We start from the raw sequence: 15,934 nt of genomic DNA, 5'->3' as shown, positions 1-15,934 counted from the left end.
CTACAGGGTGCCTGTTGTAAAGCCCAGCCCTGCTTTCAGGGTGGCAAACTTCCCAGGCCTCTAGCTGCATGATGTTTCTGGGGGCCATCCACAGAAGCTGGCACACAGGAGCCTGCTTGAAGTGCCAACCTCCCACCACTCTACTTGGTCAGCCTCACTAACCTGGAACCCCTCTTCATCTGTCCACCCTAACCTTGGAGATGGCACTTCTCCTCTCTCAGTGGCCTCTGAGCAAAAGAGCTCATCAGTTTCCCCAGGGTTACTTATTGGGGTGACTTCAGGCTTACCCGTGTTCTCTCTAATGACCCTGTATTTAATCCCTACTGCCTTTAGGCACTCAAGTTCAACATACCCCAAAACCAACCTCTTGTGTTTCCATCAGATGTTTTGGGTTATTTTGTGTTTTGTCTTGGTGGTGCTCTGTGTGAGGCTGGCTGGGAACTCTGATGCTGGATCCTCATTAGAGTCATGCTTTGGGCTCATGTGGCTTTTAAAACCAGCAAAGGCTGGTGTTTGACGTTTTGGAAAGTACCTGAATGCTACCTGTGAGCACCATGATGAGCAAACCCAAGAGTACAAATTAACAAATCAACAAGACAATGACTAATTTATTACTCAGTTAGATCTCAACAATCCATCTCAAGGGGTTGCAGATAGAGGTTTACTTAAATTTTGAAAGGCTTTAAAAATGTACATTAGAAAGAGATTTTTTTAAGTATGACTAACTCATTTAACAGCTGTAATACAGCATCTGCTTCTGCCTGGGGATGCAGCCAGATCAGAAGTGGTCTCTTGGCCTTCACACTAATGATAATTACTTCTCTGTGTTCCCAATGGCTCAGTGAGTGAGCTGCCAGACACACTCCTTGGCTCCCAGGGTTAGAGGTGTGGAGTCTTCTACCATGGGCAATAGTCAAACCCTCCCTGAATGAACTTACCACAGTCACACCACTTTCCCTATTGCATTAGAATGGAGATCATATTACTACTAGCCTCATGTGGCTGTTATGAAAATTAAATACATGCAAAAACTCTTACGACAAGTTGGAGGACATAGTCACTTCATAAATAGTATATATGATTATTATTCTTATCCTATATAATAAAGGGCCAATATGCAAATTGACCCAATGGCAGAACAACCGGTTGCTATGACATGCACTGATGACCTGGGGGCAGACGCTCATGTTGGTCAGTGCACTCCCACAAGGGGAGCGCTGCTCAGCCAGAAGCCCTGAGCCGGGCTTATGGCTGTCAAGCGCAGCAGCGGTGGTGGGGAGCCTCTCCAGCCTCTGTGGCAGTGCTAAGGATGCCTGACTGACAGTTTAGGCCCACTCCCCTAAACCGTCAGTTGGACATCCCCTGAGGGCTCCTGGACCCTGAGAGGGTGCAAGCCAGGCTGAGGGACACCCCCCTCCCGAGTGCATGAATTTTGTGCACCGGGCCTCTAATTTATAAATAAGAACTGGTAGAAGGACAGTATGCTGAGGGGCATGTTGGTTCTCATTTCAAATATTAATCCCATAGAGATTCCTATAGGGTATAGTTGTTGTTCAATAAGAGAAGGTAATATTCAGTTTTCTTACTTTGATGATATTATTAAAATGATAGTTCTTATGGTTACATATTTTTTAGCAGTTTCTGTGCCCTATTTCAATGTTTCACCAAAAACATAGGTATACAAAGGATGCATGGGTAAATATTATTAGTTCTGATAGGAATTTATTTTAATGTGTATTGGTAGAAAAAAATGTAACTAGCACATCAAATTCATGATTTCTTGGCCATTGTGACCTAGGATGAAGCTGAAATTTTAAAAATCTGTACTTTGAAATTAATCTATTTAAAATACATAATAAATATATAACTTTATATGTATATAACATGTATTTTTTACTATATATGTATGTGTGTGTGTATATATATGTATATATATATTAAAAAAGTGACGTACGTGATATAGCAAAAATTTGTGGAAGATAGTTTCATTTCATTCTCAGTCTTTTGAGGCAGACACCATTATTCTCCTAATTTTACAGGTATAAAAATTGAGGTTCAAAAAGGTCCATTATTTGTGAAGTCTCTCAACAAGTCGTAGACGTGGGATTCAAACTATCTTTGCCCTCTATTGTGCCCCCTCTGCGGTGGTTTCTCACTTCTTTTCTCAAGAAGGCTTATTTACCTTTTTTTTTAAAAAAAAATATATATATACTTTATTGATTTTTTTACAGAGAGGAAGGGAGAGAGATAGAGAGTCAGAAACATCGATGAGAGTGAAACATCGATCAGCTGCCTCCTGCACATCTCCTACTGGGGATGTGCCCGCAACCCAGGTACATGCCCTTGACCGGAATCGAACCTGGGACCTTTCAGTCCACAGGCCGACGCTCTATCCACTGAGCTAAACCGGTTTCGGCGGCTTATTTACCTTTTAAAAAATTTTAATATTTTATTATTTTTTCCTCCCTATAAAATTGACTTTTTGTTACAGAAATCTTAGACAATACAAAGCAGGAAAAAGAAGAAAAAACATTTTTTTTTATTGTTTTAAGAACACATACATGAGATCTACATTTTTAACAACTTTTAAAATGTACAATACAGTACTGTTAACTATAGGCAAGATACTGGTTCAAAGCAGGTCTCCTTTTCTATCACAGCCCTGTACGGGGGCTGAACCAGGACCCCGAAGGAGGTCGGTGACCCCGTGAGAGAGCACAGGCACACCGTGACTCCTGGTTCTCCGACCCCTCCCTCTAAACCACACCGCATCACACCGCGGGCCCTGGCCAAGCTGTCCCTTCCTTGGGAAGGAAAAGTCATGTGCCCCCAGGGAACCGTCAGCAGCCACCCGAGTTAATACTGCCATCAGCTTCTGTTGGGGCCGAGTCTCCGTGGTGGCCTGGGCTCTGCTCCCAGGTGGCAGCAGCGATGGCTGGCTCTGCATCTACGCTGGCCTCTCCGGAACGAGGAGCTCAGTGATTCTGTCTGCGCAAGCGCACACGTGAACATGCACCAGCTGATTTAATCAAGCTTTCTCAGCTCCAATGGGAAGTTTGGACAAAGGCCTGAGATGATTCCAAATGACGAGTTTTTGACTCTTGGTTTTCAACTGGTCACTTTGAGACCTTTCTGGCTCACTGCTTCTGTCTGTGGTGAGGTAGGGGCCTGGGGATCAGGATGCTAATTAGGCAGCACTGGTAAATTGTTTGCGCACCCTGAGGAGGCAGATGAGTGAGGTTTACAGCTACTATTGCAGTGCAGTTAAAGCCGTTCATAGTAATCTGAGATTCTATGAAGTTACATCTTGGGACTCTGGGTTTTAGAAGCTGAGCTCTTTTCTTGCCTCCACCTCAGTCATATGGCTGGCAACCCAAGTACCCCCATGTAGCATTAGAAAACCGTACCAAGAGACTCTTGTGAGTTTTAACGGGGGTTGGGGGGTAGAAGGTCGGGGAGGCAGGGGGTGGGTGGTCACAGCTGAGCTGAAGGGTTGAAGGCCTCAGACCTTTCCCATTTCAATGAAAACATGCCAGTTCCAGGTTCTTGCTAAAGATTATTTTCTTCCCCGGCATTATCATCAAAAGATACTACAGAAACAGGTAATATGAATAAAATCTATTTCTTTTTAGATGGTTTAAGCCTGTTGGTTTAAAAAAAGGATTTGGGAAAGGAACCCATATGCCTCCTGGGTTTTGAAGGTGATTGTTAGTGTATGCTGTGATTTATTGATTAGTAATTCCTTAGGGCTCCTGCCAGAACCACACTGTTTTTGAGTAAATTATTCTTAGCAAGAGTGTTGCCTGTGGTGAGCTGTGTCAGTCACAGCAGCACTCCTTGCCTGTGGGTCTGGGCCTTCGCATCCATCTACCTCCAACTCTTCCCCAGCCTTCATCCTGTCTAATTCTGACCAGCCTCAGCCACTGACAGAAGTGCTGTCAGTGCACACTAGGAGGTCTGCAGTCCAACAGGGAAGAAACCAACTGAAAACACACACAAGAACCTAATCAGACCTTTGATGCTGACACAAAGCAAATTGCATTTCAGGCTCCACAGAACACAAGCCATCCTAAACCTGGCTAAGATTCACCTGGTACCAAATTGTGATCAGTGTTTATTTTGGAAAAGTGGATTATCAGTATTTTCAGATTCTGCTTATCACCCAAATAATCTTTGTTTTCCTCTTTCTTTGGGGTAGTAGGAGTAAGAGAAAGCCTTGGGTTGTCCTGACTGGTTTGCTGGGTATAACTGAGAAAGAGCTGGTTTTGGTTGCTTCCTGAATAACTCTGTACAAGAGCCCTGTGAGGAAGAGACTCATGTCCTAATGTTCCTCATTTTGCTTGCCCTGACTTCCACATCTAGACCGACCCTTGGGTGGGGAGCTAATGAGCTCATTTAAAAAGGGAATGAATAATTGCAGTGAGAATTCAGGCACAGGGCTGTCTAAGCACAGAGAGTGTTTGGAGAAGGTTTTGTTCTTGTTTTTGTTTTTGTCCAAAATGAAATGTTTCCTAAAATTTTGGAGAAGAAACAGAATCATTTGAATTTCACCATGCTTTGTAGGTGCTGTGTAGCTTCTTTGATCTTTCAGTGCATTTATTTCTACACCCAAATATATATATATAAAAATTCCTGTTTTGTTTTGGAATCTGTGTTTTTCATGTAGCATATTTTGAACATTAGTCCATGTTGATAAGCAGAGTTCTCCATCATTTTAATGACTGCTGGAATACGTTTCTGTCTGGGGACTCCTCTCTTCCTTTTTTTGGTCTTCTCTCTCTTCCTTCACTGGCTATTGTGTTACCTGTTTTCTTTCTCCTAATCTATCATCTTTTGTTCCAGCTTCATTTTATTGTTGTTGTTTTTTCTTTCACTAAACATTTTGTAATTCATCCTTCAACATAATACAAACTAGAGGCCCAATGCACAAAATTCGTGCAAGAGTAGGCCTTCCTTCACCCAGCTACTGGCACTGGCTTCCCTCTGGACTCGGCTTCCCTCCGGCCACTGGCAGGCACCTGGTATTTGGGCTTCCCTCATAGCCCAGCTTCGTCCGGAAGGTCATCTGGTCTAATTAGCATATTATGCCTTTATTATTATAGATAATATGAAATAGAGGATGTTTGTAGTTTGGGCTACGCTGATTCTATTACTCATACTGAAATAATTTGTGTTTCCATCTTGTAACTGGTGGCTTTGTACACAATTGTTTTTTTATCATGGTTCTGTGAGAACAAGCAGGACAGTATTTTGAAAGCCTTCATATCCCCAGAAGGAAGAAATAATAAAGAAGCAAGACATAATGACTGTTGATGATCCTTATTTAGGAATCTGACAGTCTCAAGCCCGCTCTCCCTTCTGAGTCTTGACTTATCTTGTTTCCTCAGACCCTGCGTCAGTCCACAAAGACGGGCAGAATGGAGCAGACAGTGCACCGGAAGACCTCCAGCCTATGGGGACCAGCCGGCTGCTCTATCACATCACTGATGGTGACAACCCACTGCTGTCACCGCGATGCTCCATCTTCAGCCAAAGCCAGAGATTCAACTTAGACCCTGAATCAGCCCCTTCTCCACCCAGCACTCAGCAGTTTATGATGTGAGCAAACCTTGTTTTGTTCTTGTCTCCATTTCATGCAGTTTTTTAAATACTACATGTACAAATCAAATGAAGTGTGTCTGAAATAGTGCAAACCTGCCTACCAAATGCAGCTGTGAGACCTGAACAGTAAATGGCAAATATCTGTGTACTTTCCAGCTGGGAATGCTGTTTCAGGCCTTATTACCTCAGGAGGAAATGGTCATGATATACAGGCCACCCCAGGGCTTGCTCATTTAAACATTTTTGGTGAAATGACTAGAGTCCTAGGTATGTATACGTATGTGCAAATATCAGGAATATCAGTCTTCATGAGTTCAGTATTCTTTCCACATCCACCAGTGGCTTCCGTGGATGGACTGTAGCAATGTTTAGTTGTCCACCCCAATTTCTCCTTAAGTGGGAGCTTAAAATAGCTGCCCAACCCCAAGAAAAAGTATGGAACTGTGTGTTCTTTCCTTTCTCATTTAAGTTCCACAAATAATTTTGATTCAGAGCTAAAATGAGATTCCCTTGGCTAAAATACCTGCAGAAAATCTCTAGTATCTCCTTAATAACTTCTGTTGCTATTCATGAATTTATTCAAACCTGGGGTCATGGACTGTATATTGATAGACTTGAGGGAGTTAGTGAATTAGTGTTATTATGTGTGTCATGTGAGAGGTTGGATGCATTTTCTGAAGAGGAGGCCCATTCCTTTCATCCGATTCACAAAGGCTCTGTTATGTCAAGAAATGTTAACTACGCACCTAAGTCTTCCCTGGAAATGTTGGTAGGTGTGGCTCATGCACTCTATTGAAGATAATGCTACAATAGGGCTGCCTCTTCTTAATTTTAGATTGTTCCTCCAAGCTTTAGGAAATGCATTTCTGGGGCTAATATTCTGACATTGTATGTTTAAGTCCCTGGTGACATTTGCACATAGTGGAGTGCTGTGACCAGAGGCCTCCATTGATGAGCAGATGCCATGGCGACTCATCAAAAAATGAACTGCCCTCTGGACTTCTCTGGTAATCCAGGAAGCGTGGTTTGTAGATCAGCAGCGGTATTTACTGGAAGACCATTGGTTTTGATTATTCTTCCCCTCCCTGTGATCACTGCAGGCCCCGAAGTTCTTCACGGTGCAGCTGTAGTGGTGGCAAGGAGCCCCAGACCATTGCCCAGCTCACCAAGCACATCCAGAGCCTCAAGAGGAAAATTCGGAAATTTGAAGAAAAATTTGAACAAGAAAAGAAATACCGGGTAAGGACTATGGGGTTTAAAATAAGAGCATGGGTTATGTGAAGAGATGCGTTGGCTTTTCTGTCCTTCCTTTTCAGTACCATTCTGTATGAGGGACAGCTCTCTTTTCATTGGCCAACACAGGACACATCCTAAATGGAGTTCCCATCTTGGGTCTGTCTTGTTTTCACATTCTGTCATCGGTTGTTATCTACTAATTAATTATAATGCTGTTTTCATACACTGATCCCCCCCTTTTCCCCTCAAGGAACCTTACTATCACTAGTGTAAAATTTTAATTCTAGGAATTAAAATTTTAAAAGCTTTTAAATTATGTTTTTATTTTTCCTTTAACCCTTTTTCATTTGCATTTTGATAAGAACCTATTGGTGACTTAAAGGACAGAATCTCTAATTGTGGACAGAATGAAGGAGAGTTTTCTTTGACATTAGAGTACTTCCTGGTTGACGGATGAGAGCCTCTCAAGTGACATCTGTTCAGGCCACTCATAAGAACACCCTGATCCGTCCTTTCCTGGCAGAGAGACGCTGGCTGCCTGCTGGTGCTGCATTGTAGCAATCATTTCTTTTTTTAAAAAAAGCTTAATCATTTTTTATTTTATTGTTGACAGTATTACAGATGTCTCCTACCTGCCCCCCACCCCCCTCCACTTTTACTCACTCTGCTCAGCCCCTACCCACACTGCTAGGTCTTCACTACCCTATTATTCATGTCCATGATCTATGTATATAAAAGATCTTTGGTTTATCTCTCCTCGCCCAATCATTGTTTTCTGACATAAGAAACAGTAGAGTCAGAGGTACATGTCTTGGTAGCCAATGATAGTTTTATTTTTTTAATCTTCATCTGAGCATATGTTTTTCTAAAATTGATTTTAGAGAGGAAGGGAGAGGGAGATAGAAAGAGAGAAAGAGAAACATTGATCAATTTGCCTCCTGTACACAGCCTGACTGGGGATTGAACCAGCATCCTAGGTATGTGCCCTGACCAAGAATTGAACCTGTGACCTTTTGGTGTATGGGACGCTCCAACTGAGCCACACTGGCCTGAGCAATTCTAGTTTTATTTATTTTCTCTAATGGTGACCATGTCATAGAGAAAATTCATGTTCATGTAGAAATGCACAAAGTTATTGGGCCTTTGGCAGAGGGCCCAGATCAGCTAGTTATTAGAATAAAAGGGAACAGGGAATAACGTCTAATACGTCTTGAAATATTGAAAGGCTTACTAAGCATTTGGTATGGGGTAATCAGCAGGCCTCTGAGTGTAGGATAAGTTCTGGGGAGGAAGGTGAGAGTGGGTGATGTGCCACTCTCCTGTCTTGTATTTCCCACAGTGGCTTTAAATTTACAAAAGGAATGGTTTTTAGCTTTGCAAAGTGGAGAAAATCTGATTTTCAGGACAGCCTAAGTTGGGGTACTAAAAATTATCCCCTTCTTTGAAGCCAGGGAGTCACAGCTACGTATTGTCCTTTATAGAGCAGGAGGATGCTCTACACATTGGGCGTATACAGGTAAGGCAACTGAGGCCCAGTGAAGACTTATAACTTGTAATGTAGTACTGCTCTGTCAGCTCAGGCTTGGGTGGTAGACTGAGTTTGAGTAGGTTTTACAATGGAGGAGTAGAAGCCAAATTCATAATATCCACGTTTGGAAAGCTCCAGGTTTCCTGAGAGAAGCTGACTTTCCCTGTTTGCTCCTGGAGTGTTACTGGATCTGTGATGCCCTCACGTTGGTAACTGCTGAGTGACAAGTAGGGGGCTCCATTCCCAGGCCCTGTTAATAATTCTTACTCAGCAGTTCATGAATCAGACTGGTCTGGATTTGAATCCAGCACAGACACTTAGCAACTTTATAACTTTGGAATTGTTTCTTTGCTTTTCTGAGTCTCAGTTTATCCATCTCTGAAGCGGAGTTAATATCACTAATGACTTCAGAAGTTTGTGAGCATTAAGTGAAGGAGTACACACACATAAACTTATTACAATGTTTAGCACAAAGGGAGTCAGTGGTCCTAGATAGTATCCACTTTTGAATCTATTTAAGTGATGTTGGAACAGGCAGAAATGGACACATTAGATCTCTGCTGGACATTTCTACGTGCAGTCACAGACCCGGTTACTTTTTCTCGACTATAATGGCCATCTAGCACCTGGCCTGTTTTAGAAGAGAATGTCTCCTGGCGCTTCCTGCCTTTGACTAGAGGAGCTTTGGCGCCAGAGCAGACACAGGCCCACACAGGGAAACACTCACACATGCACCTGGACGGATCCGGCGCTGTAGGGCTGGAAGGCTTCATGCTCACCCTTGCTTCAGTGTGTGTCAGTCTGTGGGGTCATCAGAACCTGCCATTGTCTCAGGAAACAGGGCTTCTCCTTAGCCTTCCTGTCAGGGTGCCCGGCTGTGCTGAGAGACTGGACATGCAGTGGGCTTTAATTGGTTGCTGTGGTTAAGGCTTTCCTTCCGGCAGCCTGACTATGGAATTAATAGCACCCAGTGCTAATTTTTGAATCTGAGTTCCTGCCAGGCCTCTGTGCTTGCAAGTCTGAGGCCCTAGTATAACCTACAGTACATCTTTCCCTCTCTGTCGCGTATAACCACCTTACAGTCCTATCCAAAACCATGCTTATTCCCTACAACCGATTTTACATTTAACTATTGTTAGACTCATAGATCTAGAAAAGGCTGTTTTAGCCAGATGTCCACTTTCATTGTAGTTAAAGAAGTTAGAATGAGAAGAGTTCAGGCAGTCTTATTTCTTACTTGACCATTGAGAAACTGAGGCCCAGAGAAGGGAAGTGATTTCTCCAGGATCACACAGCAAAGACTTGATCTAGCCAGACATCAATTCAGGTATTTTCATTCCTAATCCAGAAGTCTTCCTAAACTGTCTTCTGAACTGCCTTTAGCAGACCACAATTCTGGCCCAGTGGTATCCTCAGTATATAACACTGGAACCCCATTTTTATTTCCCTGAACAAAATCTACAATGTAGTACCTGAGTGTATGGCTTTTGGGGGTCTATTAAACTGGAATTATTCAGTTCAAAAATTAGAAGGCTTAAAGATTCAAAGCCTGTGTATGAAAACTTTCCATATGATTTGAAAGCTGCTACCCTTGTGAGCTTGATTTAACCTCTTTTGAAATATCCCCCAAGAGCAGAGAAATAAATTCATTTCAGAAAATTTCAGCCTTTAAAATATTTTGTCAGAAAATTTTGTTTTTAACAGTATTTCAAAAGATGGCATTTACTATGTGGAGCATATCCAGTGAAAAAAGACAAGTTTCAAAGACTCTGATTCTTCAGATCAGAGTGGAGAATTCTGTGAGGATTTAGAGAAACAAAATATACATTGACTGTACATATAATGGGATCTGGACTTGATATACATTCCAAAGCCAAAGCCCTGGACTGTATATCAAGGAAGTAGCACAGGGCATCATTCTAGCCAACCATGGATAGGACCAAGCTAAGTTCTGTATTTTGGAGGTGTGCCCCCCCATCTCACTGTCCATGGTCCTGAAACCTGGGCTTCCCTTTTGGAAACCATAGTATCCCTTCTGAACTTCCCTGGGAAAAATAATCACTGTCAATCTCCTTCAATCATCTTTTCCATCCTTATTTAGAAAGTATGGTTTTTTACATCATTCTAGGAGTATTAGAAGCATGTCTTATGTTTCACAATTAATCTAATGAATCCCTTACACACTTGATGATCCTGTCACACAAGCACAGTTTTTCCCTTTGAAGTTGAGAGGAAAACAGTCATCTCCCTAGGCCTCTGTCTCACCAAAAACTCTGTTACATGGATTTAGTGGATCCATAAAGAAACATGGCAGAGCCCCTAGACTTGGCCGCAAGCAGTGTTTCTGACTATTACTATGATGTTTATGATTATGTTATCATGAACATTACTCAATATTTCTCCGTATATTCCTCAATTCAAAGTAACTATTAATCTTGTTGAGCCTGCATTTCAGTTAACAGGGTGGCCTCAACTCTTTTAAGAAAGTTTCTTACTGATCTATGGGGATGGAGGCTATGTATGTTTGGCTCTTCTTATCTCCTACTTTCTCTTTTCTGTAGAAAATCCACTTTTATGCTCTGTGAAGAAATTCAGAAATCAAGGTGAATGATTTATATTAACAGAGCCGTCTAAAATAAAACATATATTGTTATTGCCACACCCTAGTATGATTAGTTACTTGGTAGGACAAACACACCCCTACGTATCTGTTTGTTGGTGAAGATGTATTTAGTGTTTCTTTGAAGGTCTGGTAGTAGCACTGCTACCTACCATCCATGTTAGTAATAATGATAATATTTGTAATTCTAACTAATACATCTATAGTGTTTAGTGTATGCCTGGGATGTTTTTCAGTGTTTTGCATATATTAACTAATATATTCCTCACATCATCCCTATTATAATTCTCATTTGATGGATGAAACTGAGGGACAGAGAGACTAAATACTTTTCTCAAGGTCACACACATATGATTAAGCTTAATGTTAACATTAGCCCAGTTACTGAGTCTATAAATAGTGGGACGATTGGAAGTCTGGGTGACATCCTGACTTCCCAGACTACTATCAGGTTTTAGAGAACCTGGGGTCTCCTTTGTTCAGCTTGGAGGATATAACTGATAGGAGCTAAATATTCCAGTATTCTCCAGGCAGGTTGTGGTCATAAGTCATGGATGTGAGCAAAAGGAAGTAAGTAACGCTGGTTTGTATCAGTGCAGTCATCCACATCGATACAAAAAAAGTTCTGGCAATGTGTGTGTGTGGGGGGTGTCCCACAAGGGGACTGAGGGTTAGACTGCAGGGGCATTGGTGTGGTTAGGACAGCAGTTCTCAACCTGTGGGTTGCGACCACTTTGGGGGTCGAACGACCCTTTCACAGGGGTCTCCTAAGACCATCGGAAAACACATATATAATTACATATTGTTTTTGTGATTAATCACTATGCTTTAATTATGTTGAATTTGTAACAATGAAATTGGGGGTCACCACAACATGAGGAACTGGATTAAAGGGTCAGGGTTGCGGCATTTAGGAAGGTTGAGAACCACTGGGTTAGGAGGTTGTGAAAATGCTGGGTAACCAGCATGTTTACAAACAATGTCCATGACAAGAATGAAGGTGTGGAGGAAGCAACTTCATCACCTGGAGTTTTTAATGCCTGAATTCATCTCCCAGCTTTATAGGTTTTGTTCTGGAACTGTCTTTGTGTGTTTAGCTGTTTTAAAAATTTGCTTTTCTTTTTCTCTCTCTCTTTCCTTCCTTCCCACCCCCCTTCCCCTCCCTTGGTAGCCTTCACATGGTGACAAGACTTCTAATCCCGAAGTCCTGAAATGGATGAATGATTTGGCTAAAGGTCGCAAACAACTCAAAGGTAAAACCAGCCAAGGGTCTCTTTTCTGAGAAAAGAAGCAGTTAAAATAATGACAATGTGCTTTCTGAGAAAAGCAGCAGGTAAAGTAATGACAAATGTACTCTAGGGCATTTTTTAAATTCTGTTTCAACTATGCCCCCTTTAACCTTGTCTCCCATCGAGATTAGAGGCCCCGTTTTGAAAATGAAGGGATCTGGGTCTCCTTCATTGTTTGGGCCCATTTAATAAATCTTTTATAAGTAGGCTGAGGAACTCCAGACTCCCAAGTGGAATGATGCGCTTCAGTGCCAGGCACATTTCAGTATGTGGAGCATTAACTTCCCTGGGTTATTGGATTCTTGGATGTTAGAACCAGAAGAGGTCTCAGCAGTCATTTACTTCACATACCACATTGCGCAGATGAGGGCATTTATGCTGGGAAGTGGTGAGCTAAGCGTAAAATCAGTTCTCTTGCCTCATAATCTAGTGTTGTTCTTTCTCTGGAGATGGTGGTGTGAGTGTTAATTAAGTCTAAAATCCATTTTAAAGGACTGTAGTTATTTACCAATAATTTATTTTCTTCCTCTCTCCACATTCACTAGTACTTAGAAACATGGGAGAGTTTCCACATTTCTAGAAGTATGGTGATTAAAGAATTGAAAGGGCATAATAATTCAGTGGTGTTAAACTGTAATGATGTAGCAGATTTATAAAATATGCAGTGTTTAAACACCAAGTCAGTGTCTCACTAAAAGCAAACATCAAACAAAGAAAATGCGCTATGTAATTGAGAAATCAATCTAAATAGCCTCGCTCAAACAACCAGTCCCCTAACATATTCGGAAATGTAATTCCCTGATAAGTCCCAGGTGTTTTTTTAAATTATGTAGGTGTATATAAAGCCATATGGCAATAGCGGTGGTTCCTGGATTGTAAGAGCTGGCATTAGACAAACTGTGACATCTCTGAAGTGGGGGCTGGCACTTGCACATCCCCTTTCCCATCCCTCTTGCATGTCCTCTGACATTCGCATGTATAATGCCTTCTAAAAGTACTTGAGTTTCCACAGGGGCTCCTAATCACTGCAAAACTTTGAAAACCCAAGTAAATGAATCTACAAGTGTAGAATTTCAGCTGCTACAGTAGGTAACAGGTCAAAACTTTGGGGCCTGGTACCACTGGTCTACCTTCAGAACTCCTACTTTAACATGTAAACCACTGAGTTGCTCCCACACATGATCCTTCACCTCCATGAGATCCCAGCCTCCATGAGGTCCCTCTGGGTTCACGTCACTGGGAGCTAATGCTGTTAGTCCTGGTATCAGGACGGCCCTTGCCCTATGGAAAGCCATTGTCAGCACTCTTCATTGCTGCTGACTTGGCATTAGGAGTGGGAATTCCTCAAAGTCTCTGTGCTCTTATAAGGGCCAGTTACCTTGCTCATGGTAACTCCTGGCATTTCTCTTAGAACTAAAATTGAAGCTGTCGGAGGAACAAGGAGCTGCTCCCAAAGGCCCACCTAGAAACCTGTCCTGTGGGCAACCCACGGTCCCCAGAGAAGGGAGGCCAGAAGCTGTGGGCCCTGAGCCAAGCTCCTCGGGAGAGGAGACTCCAGATGCCGTGTTGACTTGCTTGGAGAAGAGAGAGCAGCTTCCTTCTGAGGAAGATTCTAAGGTACCTCGCCACATCTTCATGGGACCAACACTGCACAGTGGTTTTGACCAAAGTATCAGGGCATTCTGGCACCACATACACATCTCTGGGAGAATGGCTCTGAAATTTCATCAGTCGGATGAGTTCCTAGCGTCATTGGCCATGACCTGTGGGTGTCGCCACATGATTCCAGGTTATAGCACTGCCTGTTAATGGGAAGCAAATGGCAGACACAAGTGTCTATCATATCCCTTTCTCCGCACCCTCCACCCTGGTTTCCCCCAATAAATTAGTAAATAAACCCAAAACTAGGATCACAATCCCATTTTTCCATATTCCATTAAAAAATAACAAAGCAGGGATGAGTAGAATTTTACATAAGAATAGAGAAGTAGGGTTTTTTGAGGAGTGTTAGGTAAGATGTCTGATGTCTTCAGCTTTAGACATCTTAGTTTTGAAATCTGTGTGACATCCAAATACAGTTGGCAATTAGGTATTTGGAGATATGATCCTGGAGCTCAACAAAAAAGATGTATTATATTTTATAAAAAAAAACAGGGCAGTTATCACTTACCTGCTTAATCTCTCATCTTGCATATCTATGCTACCCTTCACTTATGCCAAGGAACTTTCCTTATGATCCTTCCTGTGTCAACTCTAAGTTTGGTGTGGTTCCCTTTCATTTATTAAGAGTTGTAGCTAGCCTACAACTAATCGTGCTTTATGCTATTTTGTCTCTTATACTGTAGTTTAAACTTCTTGGGTAGAAGGGCTGTCTGTTGTTCATGATACGTAGGTATTGAATAAATATTCCCTGAGTGAATGGACAGATGAATGACCAAACTAGCATATTTAATTTTGGAAGGAAGTCTTCTTGAGGAGAGTGCTGCCTTTACCTGCTCTATTGTAAATTATCTGGTCTTAATCATAATATGGCAACATAAGCCAAATCCTAGAGGTTTATCATGTGCACCTGGACTAGTCCTTTACATTGGGACATGTGATCTATAAGTGGAAATGGGCCCAAGGCCACCTTATATTTATGAAATAGTTTTAGACTTAAAAAATTACCAATATATGTTGTGACAAGTGAATAGGTTTTTACCCACTCAGCTAACTTATCCCCTCTCCTGCAGATTCTAGACTTTTATGCTAGCCAGTAAGAGGATAACACATCTGTGAGTCTCCTTTCTTCAGTGCCTCTGATGGAATTTCCTGTATTTTATAGTTACCCTGACCACACTTTTAAAGGCAGCTTGGTCAATACCAAAGTCCTAATTCTATGCTCTAGTCAGTTGATTAAGGCACTGAGGGATGAGTTGGGATTGGTACAATATAGAGCAGGACTCAGCACTTGAATGGGACATTTCTAACCATGTATACTTGGCAAGTGAACTAATTATCTGAGATACAACTTGCTCCTCTATAAAATACAGGTAATACCTACTCATATTATTGTGACAATAAAGGGAGATACCTGGTGACTTGTGGGCAATCATTCATTGCAGAAAGATTTGAGTGCCTACTCTGTATTGTGAACTTTGATACATGCTGGATATAAAAAATAAACAAGGTATAGAAGTCACGGGGGGTTCACTGCCTTCATGGAGCTCATGTTCTTCTGGGAGTTTGGATGTAACAACAAATAAACAACTCAAAGCATTAAAGATTTTGATACGTACTGAGCAAATTAAACAGATGACATAATAGCAAATAATAGGTATGCTTTCTACTTTAATAAGAGTGGTTAAGAAGACCAATAGGTGACACTTAATAAAGAAGAATTAACAAGCTAAGAGAGCAGCAAAGAACATTCTAGATAGATGGAGCTGCAAGTATAAAGGCCTTGGAGGAAGAGCTTTGTCTACTTGTAATTCTCAAGTCTGAAGGATAGAGCACAGGCTGGCATGAGATGAAGTTAAAGATAGACCCAGGCCCATCACACAGGACCTTTCAGATGTAGAAAGTATTGGGAAGCTGTTGAGTGGTTATAAGCAGAAAAGTGATTTGGTGTGATTTACATTTAAAAGATTTTACTGATTGCTGCATGGAGAATAAATCATA

The 15,934-nt window shown here is 41.8% G+C and overlaps 1 protein-coding gene across 4 annotated transcripts in view; it reads left to right on the top strand.

Annotated features, from left to right (window-relative positions):
- FAM13C (family with sequence similarity 13 member C) overlaps positions 1–15,934 on the top strand; it is a 125,256-nt gene that overhangs the window by 98,489 nt on the left and 10,833 nt on the right. For all 4 annotated transcript variants that reach the window (XM_006775807.1, XM_006775809.2, XM_006775808.2 and 1 more), the window contains 4 exons: positions 5,388–5,598; positions 6,702–6,840; positions 12,157–12,238; positions 13,686–13,891. In XM_006775807.1, the coding sequence (XP_006775870.1) occupies positions 5,388–5,598; positions 6,702–6,840; positions 12,157–12,238; positions 13,686–13,891 (638 nt within the window). The remainder of the gene's footprint in view (positions 1–5,387; positions 5,599–6,701; positions 6,841–12,156; positions 12,239–13,685; positions 13,892–15,934) is intronic.

The sequence above is a fragment of the Myotis davidii genome, unplaced genomic scaffold, assembly GCF_000327345.1.
Source record: "Myotis davidii unplaced genomic scaffold, ASM32734v1 scaffold1187, whole genome shotgun sequence".
Classification (NCBI taxonomy): Eukaryota; Metazoa; Chordata; class Mammalia; order Chiroptera; family Vespertilionidae; genus Myotis; species Myotis davidii.
Note: the sequence above shows the minus strand (reverse complement) of the source record. Positions and strands in the feature narration are given on the sequence as shown.